Source organism: Harpia harpyja, chromosome 10, assembly GCF_026419915.1.
Source record: "Harpia harpyja isolate bHarHar1 chromosome 10, bHarHar1 primary haplotype, whole genome shotgun sequence".
In the NCBI taxonomy this organism is placed as follows: Eukaryota; Metazoa; Chordata; class Aves; order Accipitriformes; family Accipitridae; genus Harpia; species Harpia harpyja.
Genome location: NC_068949.1, coordinates 12151774 through 12168603, shown reverse-complemented (window position 1 = coordinate 12168603; position 16830 = coordinate 12151774). Strand labels below are relative to the sequence as shown.

The 16830-nt window shown below is 41.8% G+C and overlaps 1 protein-coding gene across 6 annotated transcripts in view; it reads left to right on the top strand.

The window, feature by feature from the left end:
- The window catches only part of ARID5B (AT-rich interaction domain 5B), a 125512-nt gene that overhangs the window by 35062 nt on the left and 73620 nt on the right, over positions 1 to 16830 (top strand). For all 6 annotated transcript variants that reach the window (XM_052799240.1, XM_052799239.1, XM_052799242.1 and 3 more), the window contains one exon: positions 15022 to 15252. In XM_052799240.1, coding sequence (XP_052655200.1) covers positions 15022 to 15252 — 231 coding nt within the window. The remainder of the gene's footprint in view (positions 1 to 15021; positions 15253 to 16830) is intronic.

Here is a 16830-nt window from a genome sequence, read left to right as displayed (position 1 = left end):
AATGAAGTAATTTTAGAGTATGATTGATTGCCTTAAGATTGCACTTTAAATTAGCTTAGGGTCTCCGATGCAGATATAGGCACTAACTGCTCATTGTATATTTTCACTTTTCTTTGGAACAATAGCATTGTTGGTAGGCTTCTAAACAATGTATGCTTCTCCTAGAGTGACCTTTGAGGAAATGAATAGTTTTATTGTGTGTCCATTACTTTGCCTGAAACAACATTTTTGAGTTATTAATTTGCTGTGGTCTATAAATAAAGGAATCAAAATGCAAAGCAGCTGTATTATGCTGCATGTAGTTCATCAAACTTGTGCTCAAACATCACCATTTGAGATTGATAATGCACTGCATAATTTTTTTCCCTCTGAAAAATAAGTAATGTTTTGCGTAGCCTGTAGTTGGTAGGGATTGGTCCTTGAATCCTGTAGAAGCAAAAATTAAGATTATTTTTAGCACAAACAATTAGTGAACGTTGTGGGGGACCAGCACGCTGTGTTCGCTTTTTCAGGGACCCTGGTTCACTTAATTGTGTAGTTGAGAGTCAGAAATGGATTGACAAGTGTGTCTGGAATAAGAAACATGGGGCTTGTACGGTCAGTACTGTTATTCTCTCATCTCCACATGGATCTTGTGTGTGTTGCTGCTCTCAGCACCTCTCTGGAATAGGAGCGGTCAATGCAGCACCCTGCACTGCAGGGTCCTCTGTCCTGGCCAGTGCTGGGCTGTTACCACGGAGGAAGTGTCGCTGGCCTGCCCGTATGAACAGTGGGCACATCCCAGTGTAGCCATTCCCCTGGCTGAAATGGGAGAAAGGTAATCCTGCTTCCTTGCACAGATGAGATTAGGCTCTGCAGCCTGTGACCGGTGGTAATCAGTCCAGGTTTCTGAGAGGCAGGCATGCCCAGGGAGCGAGAACCAGGCTGCAGCTGCCTGATGTTGGTGATCCCCAGCAGCCATGGCCGGAGAGGAGGAGCCCAGAGGCACGGGGATGCAATGTGGTCATGGGAGTCAGTGGGACGGGGGGCTGCGGGCTGAAAGGGAAGGTGTCACTGAGAGGCACGTTCAGGAATGTGAAAAAAGTGTATTAGATTTGGAGTCTTAGAAGTTTAGGGCATAATCTGCCCAGCTCGCTCTGCACTTGTCGAGAGGAGTAAGTAGTGGGAGATACAGCATGCTGTTGGTTCGACAAAGCATGTGCCATTTAATATCTGGTGTCTTGTGAGTTCTGGCTGTTCACGAATGGTGGCTAAAACCATTTGCTGCTCTTTCCCAATCTCCCAAAGAGATATAAAATCCATCATTTACGTGTTCCTGCCTACCAGGGCAGCGTGGTATCTAAAGTCACAAAGGTCTCTAGCATGGAACAACACTTCAGTGTAACTTTGTGGGTGTGGGCACATAACTTACATGTATGTACTAAGCATATATATTCTGTGTGTCCAGGACTGCTGCCTGCTGCCCTTGCATGTTCTTTAACACTTGTAGCCATGCTAGAAATTAGGAGTCTAAAACTATTTAACTGACATAAGCAGTGGTTACAAATCACAATAGATAGCTATGACTGCTTGAAGAGAATACATAACAAAAACTCTTAAAATTTTGTATCAGAGTGTGTTTTTCATCTCTCTCCTTGTCCTAGATTTGGTATCTAGCATTCAGTAGATACAAGGCTCTGTTTTGTCGTTCTTCTGGAAGCTCCGTTCTCAGAGAGTATTTTTTCCCAGTGTTATCACCCCTTCTTGATCTTTCCTCTCTCCCTCCATGTTTGAAATGAAGATTTTGCACTTGTGAAAGAGGTATGGCTGAGAGGTCTGAGCACAGGTCTGGGAGCCAGGACCTGCTGAGAGCTGAGCTCAGTGACTCATTCGGTGGCCTTAAGCAAGTCAGAACATCTCTGATGAGGTTATTTCATATGTAAAACAGGGGAAATAATACTTATCTGTCTACCTGCTTCATAGGAATGCCCTGAGGACTAATTAGCGTCCATTAAGTGCTTTGAAATAGACAGTGCTATCTATTATTAGAGCACGCTCCAGACTAGTAGATAGTATGTTAGGATTGTTTTCTACTTGGGAGCCTTCCTCTCTGCTGGGTGTGGGACAGAAGCCCATCAGGAGCCAGGCACGAGCCGCCTGGTGTTTTCTGGAAGATTGGCAGTGCTCTGCCAGGCCCTTCCTGGGCAGATTCACTGCAGACTGAAGCTCTTGCTGAAAACTTGGAAAGAGAGATTGCCTAGAGAAAAGAGTGGGAGGATACTTGCTTTTTCTCCTCAGTTCATAGGCATAACTTGTCCTGAAATCCTTTCTCACCCTGCCTCCACCTGAGGCCTTTTCAGATAATTCAAGTAGCACGGTTTCTCCTCTTCTCCAGGAATGGTTTCCTGGTCCTGCAGAAGAGGAAGAGAAATCCTGTATTAGTTCTCAGGAGGAGCATGGGGCTGGGCTGGTAGGTTCCCATCGCAGGGAGCCCTTTCTTATTCAAAAGGCCATTCCTCTCTCTTGAAGCGCAAATGCTTACATTCTTTTCCTTCACTGGGTAACAGACTCCTCTGCATAGTCCTTACAAGGCAAAATCTAATTTGGGGGATAGGATACTAAACTCTGAAGGTGTGTGTCTGCTGAAGTCTGGGAGTCTTTTCATCATCGCAATGAGGAGGCTTGTCATCTGACCAGCAGCTCCTTTTGTTCTCTGGTGCATCTTCTCTCACCATATACTTTTGTACCTCTCTTACAGATGCCATAATAATCTAGTTCAAAGGACCCAGCCCTGTTCTCACTGAAGCCCACAAGCCAGGTCTTTCTACCAGTAAGACTAGGACTCGGTCCAAATTAACTGGAGAGAAGCTTTATTTCTCTCCATTTGCTCCTCACACGTCTCTCAGGCCATGAGTAATGTGCAACGAGATGGGAAAGCCTGTGTGAAATTTTCCAAGGGAATTTTCTATGTTTTAATAACGTTAATGATATTTCTTAACACTTCATCAGATTTTTCAGTGTATGTTGCTGGGATTTTGATGCCTCCCTGTTTGGGCACTTGGACTTTTCTTCAGTACTAGAAGACACTTCCCTTAGAAATGGGACTGAGGGCTCATATCAGCATTTGGTCCAACAGTTGAACCTTAGCCCTGCAGAAATCTTTTGGGCACAGGCATCAGTAGATACCATTTTAAGGAGGCTCTCTGCACCTCCTCTTGTGCCTTCATAAAGGGGAGGGAATCAGGAGCAACTGGCCCACAAGCTCTCACATGGCTGCAACTAATTCCTTTTCCACAGAAATGATGCTGTGCCACAGAAAGACCTAACAATATGACCTTGGTCAAACAGGAAGGCTCTGGCATTGCGGAACTTCAGCACAGTTGGTTTGTTCATCTTGTCCTGCAGATTGCTCAGTTTTTGGTCCTTGTATCCTAGACAGGAGAGTACATTAGCTCCCTTTTCCTTTACACCTTCTTCCTATTACTCCTTTTCAGCTTGAGTCTACTTTGTTGTGATGCAGAATTGGATTAAATGAGCAACCACAGACTTACTCATATACCTGTAACGGCTATTGAAGCTACATTTGGGTTGTTTTTCAGAGCAACAATTTGGTGCAACATGAGAAGTTCAGTTAGGAGGTGAGACTCCGCGAGTAGCTGAGGGAGCGTGGTGTGGGGGAGTTGGGTCAGTGGCCTGGATTTTGGCAACTCCTAACTGGCCTTTCCTCATGATAGTCCTCATGTTGAGTTTCACCTTGTCACCAGGAAGGAGGGGAACGAGAATAAGGTTGTATCGGGGAACAGGTATGTACTACATTAGGATGAGATAAAGGACAGCAAATTCCTGGGGAAAAAAAATAAGACGCTAGCATTTTTGTAATTGCAATTTTTTTTTTTTTTTTTAAGAAATGGCATCATGCTAATTCTAATTCTGTGCCACTCCTGGATTTAAGCACTATTACACTGCAGATGATAACACAAGTTTATCTGTAAAATTCTTTAACTGTGGTTTTCGTTTCCCAGCTTGACTTCTTTTTCTCTTCTTGTCTTTGATTGGCTTCCAAAAAAGTTATTAACATGTTGCAAAACAAATACAAGGGGCCGCTGAAGCTTATTAAAAATGGTTTCTTTTGTTCATATCTGGCAGTTGACAAATTGTCTTGTGCTCTATCTTACCTGCTCCCATGTGAAAGGTTACATGAGAAAATGGCTGCAAATAAATTGCCATTGAATGTTGTTGAAGACTAAGCATACAGCTTCTCTATTAAGGACCTCTTTTAAAGCTCTCTATTCAGGCTCCCCCCTGCATGTCTCTCTAACACTTGTCTGTTATATTATGTTTGGCACAGAAGGAAACATTAAATAGAAAAGGAACGTCTGACTGTGGTGTTTCTAGACCCTATTATCCCTCTGTCAAATGTCCACATGAGAAGGGTACAATTTTTGTCCATATTGATGATGATTTCTGAAGGTTTTACTAACCATCTTCAGAGTGAATTGCTAGAAACAAATGAAATCGAAAAGCATATTTTTGCAGCTTTGGAAATCTTACTTAAATCAGTGTAATGAGACGCACTGAGTAAAATGTAATTATTCTCACTTCTCCATGTGTCAAAGAAATCAGCAGTATGGTTAGGGAGCGGAGGGTTACAGTGAGCTTGTTATTTTTATACAGAGCCAGATACTGCTTGTGTGTAGTAAATTGTAAATAGTAGATAATGCAGTTTTTATGTGTACTAAATACCCTGCAAGAATTAACGGGGTTGTTACTTCATTAAGGGTTTCAAAGAGGGCATAAATGTCAAAAGCAGAGCTCGACTGTTTAAATCACTGGACCATTTCCACTCTCCACCCCTCATGTCACAGCTCTGAGGCCGGCTGCTTCTGCCGTTGCTATTTCGAGGAGGGTGCAGTTCCTCCGAATTTTCAGAATGATAGTGAAAGTTCCCTGTGTGAAACACCAAGATAAGGCTTTTGACTCATTCTTTTGGGGGCAATGGAAAATGAAGGCGGTTGATTCTGCCGTGTGAAAGAAGTGGTGTAACAGTCCCTTACAAGTAAGGCTGCATATGCTTCTCTCTCATTTGTGTTTGAATGGTGTGCGAAGATGAGAGAGGAGACAACAGGAGACCTGGTTACTCTGGTATTAAGCCCAGTAACTCAGTTTAACTCTCAGTGGCTTTCCATTCTTTTTTCAGTTTTTCATGCCTTAAAATTTTCCCAAGCAAGTATAGATTTGTTGTGGACCTCTTCAGCACAGAGGGCTCACAACAGACCACAAGTTTAAAACTCATCGGACCACAGAATATCTTCAGGAAAAAAAGACTCAGTCTTGAGCACTGGATTGGAGAACCTGTTACGTCCTTGAGCTTGTTGTTCCAGTGGTTGTCATCGCTGTAAGAATGTGTGCCCCTCCCTTGCAGGTGGCTCTAGTTGCGTGTTTCTCTGCTAGAGTTTTTCATTCTCCAGTATTCTACTCTGTGCAGTGCTACACTTCAGAAGAAAGGGAGACTAAGGCACGTAATCATAGTAATAGTAATAATAATAAAGATGATGAGAAGGTGGTGTAGGAAAAGTTACTGGATGTGACGCCCGTCACGAAGGTGCTTCAGGGAATGTGTAACTTCAGCCACAGCAGCAGTGGAAGTACTTATGTTTGTAGCATAACTCCTATGCTCAAGTATTTGCAAGATCAGGCTTTATGTTAAGTACTGAAGCGTAGTTCAGTGGTATGTTGGATGGTGTTCAGAGGTTGCTGAAAACGGTGCATTAAATAGCACTTTGAGTTGCAAAGTGCTGGTTCAGTTTTGTCTATGAGAATGATAACACTTATTATCTGATTGTTCCCTGTGCAAATCTCACCTCAGGAAAAATTAAATTATGTTTGAATTCAGCTAAAGCAAAGTATATCATTATTTCCTTTCGTTCTTAAAAGGGATTTTTACTGTTTGTTTGTTAAAACTGAAGCAGCTGCCATGTTAGAGCCTTAGATATTTAAAAGCAAATACAGAGGCAGAGCCATTTACAGTACAGTTGGCTTGTTTAATGTGATTTAATTCCTCTTCTTGGCTTCGTCATATTACCAAATTATGTTTTCAGCCCCCCTCCCCTTTTTAATTCTTTCTTCTTTTTGTTATCAGCAGAATTGAAGCTGCTTATCAGTAACCACGACAACCAGGATAAATACTTGTTTTAAAGCTTATGCACATTCAACCTGAATGGTCCACATGACCCAGAACATTCAAGAGGACAGGCAGCATGTGCACCCTTCTGCAATCAGTCTCTCCCTTCCCTCCGTCTCCATCTGCTTTAGAAAGCTAAGAGGGCAGTTTTTAAAAACCTTTTATATCAAAGTGGTTTTCTGTAGCCAGCCATGGCCATTTGGACATGGGCTGACCCACGCCTGTGACCTGAGGAGTAAGGAGAGAAGGAAATTCTGGGAGGCAGGGAGGCGATTTCACAGCCCAGTTCTGAACTTGGCCACAGCCCAGTTCTGAACTTGGCCACATCCCCAGCATCAGCTCACTTTTCTTGTGCTCCTCCAGCTATCGCTGCAGCAGTCACCTGCTGTTCGGCGGGAGGGCAAACCGCTGCTTTGCAAACCCTCCATGAAGGGGGAAGATAATCCCAACCAGGCAGCAGCTAAATAAAATGAAGGAGTGACTGGGATTGTGTGGGACAGGGAAAATGATTGTGGTAGGAGAGAAGCCTCAACACAGAGCCCCTGCTTGGTCCATCCCCTGTCTCTGGTGGAGGCAGGCAGGCTGGCTGGGGTGGCTGGAGACGGCCACTTCCCTTTCGAGGAAACAGGAAACTCTCACTTACCCAGAAATCCCCCCGACAAGGATTTCTGCTTGGCCTGTTTGCTCTCTCCCTTGCTCTCCAAGTTGCTTGATGCTGTAGAATAAATCCTTTAAGCTCTCTCTGTCTCAGTTTCTCTCTCTGTGTAATGGGGATAATAATTTTTACTCACCTCCATAAAGCAGCTTGAGGCCTGTGGATGGAAGGGTTATATAAAAGCTGGAAATGACGATTGTCAGTCACTCTTCTTTTGAGTCTAGAAACACCTCATAAACCCGCTTCGTAAGGCGCAGGAGGATCCTGGGAGCGCAGGGTAGGAGCTGCAGTTATGAGGAGCTGAAGAATTAGGATCTGAAAAAGGTTGTTGAATGGCTGATTGGAAACTTTTTCAGTATTAAATTTCTTTTGTCTTCTTCAAAACTTGAATTTGTGATTCAAATTCAAAGTGATTTAACAAGATAAATATTATGGAAGATTTGATTAAGTGGACATACTGTCAGTCATTGATCAACATACTTGGTTTCGTCCCCATTAACTAGGACTAGAACAACTCAGATCCAAATCACTGACTGTAAAATGTTCTTCAACCATGTGCTTTAAGTACGTATTAGATGGTGCTGTCTTTTTTCTTTTTTTTTAATGACTGTATTGGTGTTGGGTTGAACAGTAGTTTTAATCTCCAGTAGATTTGTAAGTATTCTCTTTCTTTCAAATGTTAAACTAATCTTAGGAATTCTTTGAATGGCTGACGCTTTGCTGGCACTGTGACAGAAAACGGAGGGCTGGGGAAGTGGCACAAAATTCTCAGAATTAGCTCTGTCTCCTCCTTACAAGGGAAGAAATATCTGATACATGCAGAAAGGCTGTGTGTTTTATTCTGTATATTGGCAGAAATGGCTTTTGCCTTTTGATAAATGTAAAAGCAAAATCAGGCAGGCAAAAGTCCACGTAAGAATTACAGGCAACATGTTAACATCATCATTATCTGGTAAACATAGATGTAATCACTGTGTTCCATATCCTGCAACATGTTGCCTTTGTTCTTGATTACATTAGCATTCAAATAGAGGGGGGTTCTCAAAGCAAGGATGAGTAGCATGGGTCCTGCCAATGAAGCGGTATCCCTGTTGTGTCAATAATTTACCCAAATTTATTTAAACCCAAACCCACAGATTTCCTGTCCCATTTCATGGGGCTAAATCATTACTGTATTTGCATTTATCTGTGAGAGAAATATGATTCCTGGATTAATATTTTTAGGTCTTATGATTAATTAGCCAGCCAAGGCACACCAAGTGGTGTTACTAGAGCGAACAAAGACCGTGGGAATGAAAAGGCAGGGGGGATTGGAAGAGCTGTGTTTGATAAGTCTTCCATAATCATGGGAGAGAGAGTGGATTGGTGTGCTAGAGCATGCAGAAGTAGTTTCGTGACAATGATGCAGCTACTCCTCAGCTGTTGCTCCTAGATCACAGCAGCCTGGTGCAAAGGGACGTGGATTCCTACTGCGGTTCTTAGCCTTGTGTCTGCACAGAGGATTCGATGTGAGAAGTGGTCAAGCAAGGAGCCAGACATAATTCTCCCATGAAGGTTATTTCACTGGGAGAGCCATCCTTGCTCTCAAAGGAGTACCCAGAGATGTAGGTGATGATTGTCATTGCTTCTTGGCCAGCTGCAGTTATCTGGGTGATGATTTGGGGGTGTTTGGCAGGTTATGACTAGATGGTGAATTGGGAACATGTTCTCACTGCACAATTCCTCTTAAAGGTCTTTAGGTCATAAAGACCCAGTTTCTTCTTCCTCCTTCTGGTTACTCTTTCACCGTTCTGCTGTTTCTGTTGCTTTTGGACTTTCTGAAAGGTTCAGGGTTTTTAGGTAGTCGTGTAGTAAGTTCTTTTCTGTGTGCCGGAAAGCTGTGCTATCTCCCTTTGGGTTGTTATTAGAACAGGCTTTGGGTTGTTATTAGAACAGGCAGCTTTGAGATGTGCTGCCTGACCTGCAGTCGTTGGTGTTGAACGGTCAGCTACACACGTCTTTGTCCCATCTACACCTGTGTTCTAATACCCGTACTGCAGAAAGTCCTTGCCAAAGGAGTAGAACAAGGGAATCATAGAATCATAGAATCATTTAGGTTGGAAAAGACCTTCAAGATCATTGAGTCCAACCCACTGGACCATGTTACTAAACCACATTATGGAGTACCCCGTCTACCCCCTTTTTGAATACCTCCAGGGACGGTGACTCAACCACTTCCCTGGGCAGCCTGTTCCAATGTCTGACAACCCTCTCAGTAAAGAAATTTTTCCTACTATCTAACCTAAATCTCCCTTGCCACAACTTGAGGCCATTTCCTCTCGTCCTGTCTCCAGCCACCTGACAGAAGAGACCAGCACCCACCTCACTACAACCTCCTTTCAGGTGGTTGTAGAGAGCGATAAGGTCTCCCCTCAGCCTCCTCTTCTCCAGACTAAACAGCCCCAGCTCCCTCAGCCGCTCCTCATAAGACTTGTGATCCAGGCCCCTCACCAGCTTGGTTGCCCTTCTCTGGACACGCTCCAGCACCTCAATGTCTTTCTTGTAGTGAGGGGCCCAATACTGAACACAGTACTCAAGGTGCGGCCTCACCAGTGCTGATTACAGGGGGACGATCACTTGCCTGCTCCTGCTGGCCACACTATTTCTGATACAGGCTAGGATGCCGTTGGCCGCCTTGGCCACCTGGGCACACTGCTGGCTCATATTCAGCTGGCTATCAGCCAGCAAGGAGAAGGAGAACTGGATCCTGTCTTAAGAGCTGGAAGAGCCAAAGTCCACTGCCACAGATGAGATCAACCTTTTTTATCTTGATGGCAAGTGTATCAGCTGGGAGGGGATTTTTTTAGCATGCGTTTGGACCATCGCTTTGGCATAGGGCAGACTTCTTTGTCACTTAGGTGGAATTAATTTCACTCACTCAATTTGATCTGCAAGTTAAGCCTCTTAGACTAAGCTAGGTGTCATTGATGAGAGAGTAGTAGCTCCAGAGAGTGAGGTGATCCATGTCTTGCAAAACAGCAGGTTGGAAGGAGAGATCTCTGACTACAGAGGGATCTGCACAACTGTTGTCGACTAAAACTGCATTATTAGATGAAACGAGTCCCATTGTGTGCTCCAGTGGGTTGCTGAGGGTCTTGGGAGGGCAGTGACACCTGAACGCTGCCCTGAAATAGTCAAGAGACATCCCATCTTGGGAGTCACAGCCGTGTTTATTCAGCACAGCTAACCCTCGTCATTCCCAGTCCCTCCAGACATCCAGATGCATTCTCCATTACATCTGTGTCTGCTACATATTGATGATATGGTCAAAGCCATGCATACAAGCAATGATAAACTAATTATGATATGTGCATCCTCTGGGAGACCCCCTTAGTAACTGAGGGTAATGAAAGAAGGCAGAGTAGCAAGGGCACTGTGTGGGAGAGGAGCCTGACGGACAGAGCCCTGCAATTTCCTTCATTTTTGCTCTATATTCCAAATTACTCCCTTGCTCAATTTGCTACCCACACACCAAAGCATTGTCCCATTTTATCTGGTTCCCCTGATACTTCCACTGCTTATCTTATGAAGATCTGTGTCAACATTTATCAAAACAAATGGCAAGCCTGGGACCTTTTAAGTAGTTTTTTTAGTTAATAAAACCAATCTTCTACTTCTGTTATGTTAAAAGTGCATTATCTTTTTATTACAAACTCTCTACAGCTCTGTCTGTTTTCCTTCTTGGCAATTTCATGACTGCTCCAGTTGATTGCTGTATGGAGAATTACAAAATCATTAAGGGTGGGGTTTTACCAGCTGACTTACAGTACAAGCCATTTCTCAAAATAACCACAACAGTGCAATACTGATGTGTAATTTACGTCACAGTATGTTTTTATGAAATAGTTTGTGGCTTATTCATTTAGATTTAGAACTGAATATCTCTTCTCTCACTTTTTAATCAAGCTTTCTTCTTTCTTTCTTTTCTTTTTTTTTTTTTACTTTTTAATATTTTCCACTCCTAGGCTTGGCTTGCCTCCAATTTACCAGCTACACTGAGGAGGAAAAAAATGTGGGTTTTTTTTTTTTTCTTTTGCCTGCAGTTTAACTGCAAGTGTATTTTCCTTTTCGATCTATATATTTGTGTTAACTGCCTTGAAAGAGATGGTAGATTTGTGGTAGAATATATTGCACAAAGGTAGAGCAGAGAATTGATAAAAGAGATGCAAAAGTTTGGAATTTCAAACCATACCAAATGAGTGATGCTATTTAGCCTCCTGCTTTAGTACATTTCCTTTTTAAAAATTACTTTCTGTATAATGTCTTGTAATTAGAACAGGAAATCATTGAGTAACTGTAAGAAGAATAAGAGCACTTAAACTGAAAAGAAAATTACCTTCTGAGAAATTATATTCACGATTTTTTTGTCCTTTAAATTTTTTTTTTCTTCCCTTCACATTACTGTGTTGGTAATGATAGTAACAGATGTACATACCCTTATCTGCATCATTGTTCTGCTTCTGTTTTCTGGGGGAAAAAAATTGTTTTCAGTAATACAAAAAATGAATGGACAGAAAATGGGAAATGCCTAATTACAAAAAATATTCTGTGTCACAACAGAGTAGCAATTAAATTGAAACTTCAATATAATTATCAATAACAGTCGAGCCTGGAAGGGTGCCAGGCGCGTAAAGTTGGTGCTCAGCCTTTATGTGGTTGCTAGGAGCACGGTGAAAAGTATAAAGCTTAGAGAAAGGAATGTCTAATGTAATAAAGTAACAGAAGGTAGCATAAATCATTGTGAGAGCAGTTCATATTGACATTATTTTACTTAAATTGGGTCGAAACTAGACATTTACTCTTACAAGAGGCACAAATTCATATTTCTTCCACAGAAATACCTCTGTGCTTTCTGGGAAGAAGTGGAGTGTGCTTTTCTAGCACCAGCCTCGTACATATTTGGAATCTTTTAAGCAAAAATCTTTAAATGTTTGTTTCTGTTGGCATCCAAATGCATTTGCACTAATACGATTAAAAGAACTAAAGGGCAAAATATTTGGCAGCTTTTGCAGTTGAGGTAATTAGGTACAGGAAGGAACATGCATAGTTTTTCCATCAAGCTCTATAAAATCCTGGTGTGAAGGTCTTTTTAAAGAAAAAAATGCTTACTGATGTTGAGAGTAGATTATGGCAGTTAGCGATAACATTATAGGCTGATGTTTCCGAAACAAGCAAACAAAAAGTGAGTTACAGTTTTGTATTTTTCTGCTCGCTCTGTAAATAGTTCTGGATCTAGATGGATTTGTTAGGAATTCGTGCTTTTAGTGGGCTTTATTTTTTTTTCTTTTGGGGCTTTTAATTGTCTTGCGTTACATATTAAAAATGGTTGTGCTGATTTGAAAAGTCAGTTCTTGCATAGATTCATTGTGTTTGGCATTTCATGCATCTCTTACTTACAAAGACAACTTGAAGAACATGTAATCCAACATAAATGCCAGGCTGTGCCAAATCCCAGCTCTCTTTACCCCTCACAAAGGGAACTGTTGGATTACATCTATGCATATATAGGCAGCACTTGGAAGGCAGGGGGGGAACCTTGCCTTCTAATTACAGTTTCTCTGTTTTCAGCCCTGAAATATATAAATAAGTGAAAAATTGACATTGGAGGGAGTTATTAAAACACACAATTATGATATAAGCATGGGATTAAAGTAATTTCAGTTGAGCCTTACAAGTGGCGTACTGTAGGTATTATCTTTTACCATGTTCTCTCTGTTGAAGCTAAAATGAGATTCAGAAATACAGCATCTCGGTTTTCTAAGATCTCAGTCAAACGTTTTTTGAAATTATGTTATTTTTCTCGATTTTAATGGAATGTGATCCCCATTTTGATCTCTGCTCCTCCTGAGACTAAACTCTTTCTGATCATATTTATGAAAAAAATTCAGCAATATACACTAAGCCCACCATTAAATGGCACGTGTTAGATTTTGCTAGAAGGAAAAAATAGTTCTTCTTTGGGCTTGCATTTTATTAGGGATTTGTCTACTTTGATTTCTCTTTTCTCATGTGGGCGTGGTTGAGAAAAAAAGTCTTTGTTCCAGGAACACTCTGTTTGTCTTTCACTAAACAAATCTTCAGTTTATTCAGCCTTTGTTCATTCTTAGATTTATCTATTGAACCTGGAGTGAATAAGGAAGGGAAACAAATGCATCATAAAGTACTCGTTGGAGTTGCACAAGTTTGTATAAAAGTGGTCCTGTAAAAAATGACTTGATTTTAATTTATGCCAGGGGTTTGAGTTAAGCCGTCAGTTGTCAGGGGCAGAAAGTTTGTGTAATTCTGCACAGGGACTTACAGCACATTTGTCTAGAAGCTAATGGTTTACTACAAAGGCACATGGGACATACATTTATATACACCCTGTTTAAAAAGCTGACCACATCCTGGCATAAGAAAAGTGCTGTCAGATCAACAGATTCAGCTCACCACTATCTACACAAAGGTATAAAGTAGTAATAACTGTCAGGCAGGCGTATATGAAACTCTCAGAGGAGCTGAAGGATGGATCATGTGCTTGTTAATTCCTAGAACAGTTTTCCTGATCTGATTTTTAGAGTTTCTTAATAAAGAAGAGAGCCTTATTCCCAGGAGCAATTGGCTCAATCGTGCTGTTGTGTAGGCTTATTGGAATACTTACTTGTTGAAAACAAAGAAAAACATGACTACATCCTTATTGACCAAAAGAGGTTTTAGGCCATAAATTTTATTTTCTTAGAAAAGTAATGTCGATGCTGTTTACCAAAATGTATTACTCTTACTTTTTTACACAAATTGTTTGATCTCCCCACCTACATCAGGGTAGTGGGGAAAGTTCTGATTTTTTAAAAGTGATGGCTTCAGGAGCTATGCTTGTAAAATCAGTACTTCCCAAGTCTGTCTGCCATGTTGATTTTTTTACGGCATTGCGTTCATCTGTAGTGATGACATTCTAGGTGATATATCTGCTTCCAGAGACTTCTTAAAATTTAGCCTTTTACGTGTCAACATTTCCATTGCCTCACGCGACTCAAGATGAGTTGTGCCATCATATTTAGTTGGGGAGAACTGATCTGACATTTCTTTCAATATCTGAAGTGATTTTTACTTCAAGGGTAAGAAAGATTATTTCAGTGTTGGTAATGGGATTAAATAGTAGACCTTTTGTCTCTGACAGAAGAAATAGCTGAGTTATTCAGTAATCAGAGTACAGCTTGAAAACGTAAAGTGAATGCTCTTGCTTTGTCTTCATTGGCATGCATGGAAAGCCATGTTCAGTTACCCCACCTGAGGAGATAAATGAGCATAAAAAGAAGTGCTGTTAAGTACTGGCTGCATACCTGCAAATGAATAATTTCTCATGTTTGTGTCTCTGGTTGGGTTTTTTTGCTGTTAGGTTTCCTGCTGGTTATCATATGATGAAACTTGATTGTGGTATTTCAAGATTTGCTGCCCGTATGCCTACTATCATCTAAAACCTGGGGGAATGGAAAAGTCTGAGCTCTAGATTGCTTTATATTTTGGGCCCACATTTCAACATTATGGGCAGTTTGAAAATTCATTTGCTCGTTGTGCTCTGTAGGTGTTTTATTGAGTCCTGATGCATTTGCAATTAACGTGAGGAAAGTTATTTCCACCTGTTGGGGGAGCTCAGTATCAATGGCCAGGTCAGATCAGTCCACCTCCCTGGCCCAGGGGCTCATTGGTAGTTGCCAGTATCAGATGCTTCAAAGGAGAATTAATAGCTGTATGCTCTGGGGCTTGTATATTATTATTTTTAAAAGACGTTAGCTGGTGTAAACATGAGTTCAGTAAGGTTGTATAGGGAGCTGAGCAAAAATGACAGATAATGTTTCTATAAAGCAGCCAAGTTGGCAAAGTATGGAGAGCACTTTGATTCAGACCATTGGCCAACTTCTGCAGAGCGGTGTTTTCTTACTCATCCAGGTAGTCCTTGTGGGTGAGCATGGGAGGACTGAACAGAAAGCCAGAAAAGAAGCTGTTTCAATAAACCTTTTTTTAAATTTCTGGTTTTAACCTTTCTTTCGAAAACTACTGTGCTGTAAAAGATCTTGAGAAAAGACTGAACCAGTGGGCCATGGGTTTTCTGAGATGCTTGAGTTACAGCTCTTGTTCTGTATTTTTTCTGACATACTAAAAGTCGTTTGTTTTTTTTTTCTTCTTTCAGGTGAGGATGATGAAGATTCAAATCTGCTAATTCTCAGCTACCCACAGTACTGTCGATATCGTTCCATGTTAAAGCGCATTCAGGACAAGCCTTCTTCAATACTAACAGACCAGTTTGTTTTAGCTCTGGGAGGCATTGCAGTAACAAGCAAGAACCCCCAAATCTTCTACTGTCGGGATACATTTGATCATCCTACTCTAATAGAAAATGAAAGTATATGTGATGAGTTTGGTAAGTCATCTTTACAGCTATTTTCTTTTTCTCACAGGTAAAGATATTTTTCTCCTTTTTAAGTGGCCACTGATTTCCAAGGGGAAGATGTGATTCCTTTGAAGCGAACCAATGCTATTTATGTTTGAAATGTTAAGTACCAAATGTGCTCTTTCCTCTGTGAGACTGAAGGCTTCTAGCCACTAGTGATCTCGCTATTGCAACTTGAGTTTATCACAATCAAAGATAATGTTACATGGGTAGAGTGTGTTGCAGATACTTGGTATGAGTGAAGGGATCCCTTGTTTGGGTTTGAAATTTATCTACCTTAACCATTCACCTATAGCCTATGTCATTGCAGAAGCTTTACAAAGTGTGTTGGTTTTTTTTAAAGTTGTTGGTGCAATATTCTAACAAAAGCAAAATAGGAGAGACTCCCTGCATGTCCCATTGCTGTTGCAGAGCACTCATCAACTGCACGTATGCTCCCAGGGCCCTGAACAAGTGTCAGCTATAGCTGGTGTGTTTCTGGCCTTCCTGGAATGTGGGCTTTTTCAGCGGGGGCTTTGCCAGTGCTAGGAGCTTGATTTTACAAGTGCAGAGGCACTTCTGGGAGGTGACCTCTTAACTCAAGGGTGTAGAGAATACTCTGCAGCTCTGGAGGAGTATATAGCCCCTTAGAGCTGGGAGAGAGGGCTGCAAGATTTGACTCCTGATAGCTGCCAGGTGATTTCACAGCTTTTTTTTTTGGTGTCAGATCAACCCAAGGGCAGTGGATGTGCTGCTGAATGTGTGGCAGAATGTATGTTGTGTACACACCCAGGGTAACTCCAGTAATCGGTCCAGTGTAATTTCCTTAGCAGTGTACCTATGCTGTGAGAATTAAGTTTTATTACCCATATCACCAGATGGATGAGCGCTGCGGCTAATGCTGGCAAAGTCTGTTTGCATAGTGGTGGGTACACCTTTGCTGTGCAAGACCCCTATGTCTCTGCAAGGAAGCTCTTGTGGTCTCTTAGAGAATTTCTGATTATGCATTTAACATATAATAATGGGAGTGAGAGGGAAGGGGTTCGATGATGCCTGTGATGGCAGAATCATCTCCCCCTTTTTCCTAACTCTAGCACACTGGCTTTGATCTTGGCGCCCAGTCCAGGCCTTGTGCTGGCAGAGAAACGCTGACCCAACTGGTATCACTGGGGCATTTTGTGAGGTAGTGCAGGATTGCTCCTCTGCTGCTGCACCAATCAGCTCCTGACTGGCAGGAGAGATGGTTCCTCATGTGGTGTCGTCACTGGAGCACATTACTGCTGTGAATAGTTTTAATTTTGTGATGTCAAGCTTTTGCAGGATCAGGCCCAAACTGTCAAGTCTGCTCACGCTCACACAAAACATTACGGGTTTTGAGTGAACTATGAATAAAAGTGTTGGTTGCTCTTAGGGGGTGGGGGTGGCAAAAAAGTGAATGGAATGCCCTGGAAGTTTGGTCCAATAACACAATAGTATCATGTTGATTTTTATTTACTCTGAGCTCCAGCTCAGAATATAACGTTCAGTTTTAATTGGCTATCCTTTTTATATGGGAAAGGTTATTTTAGG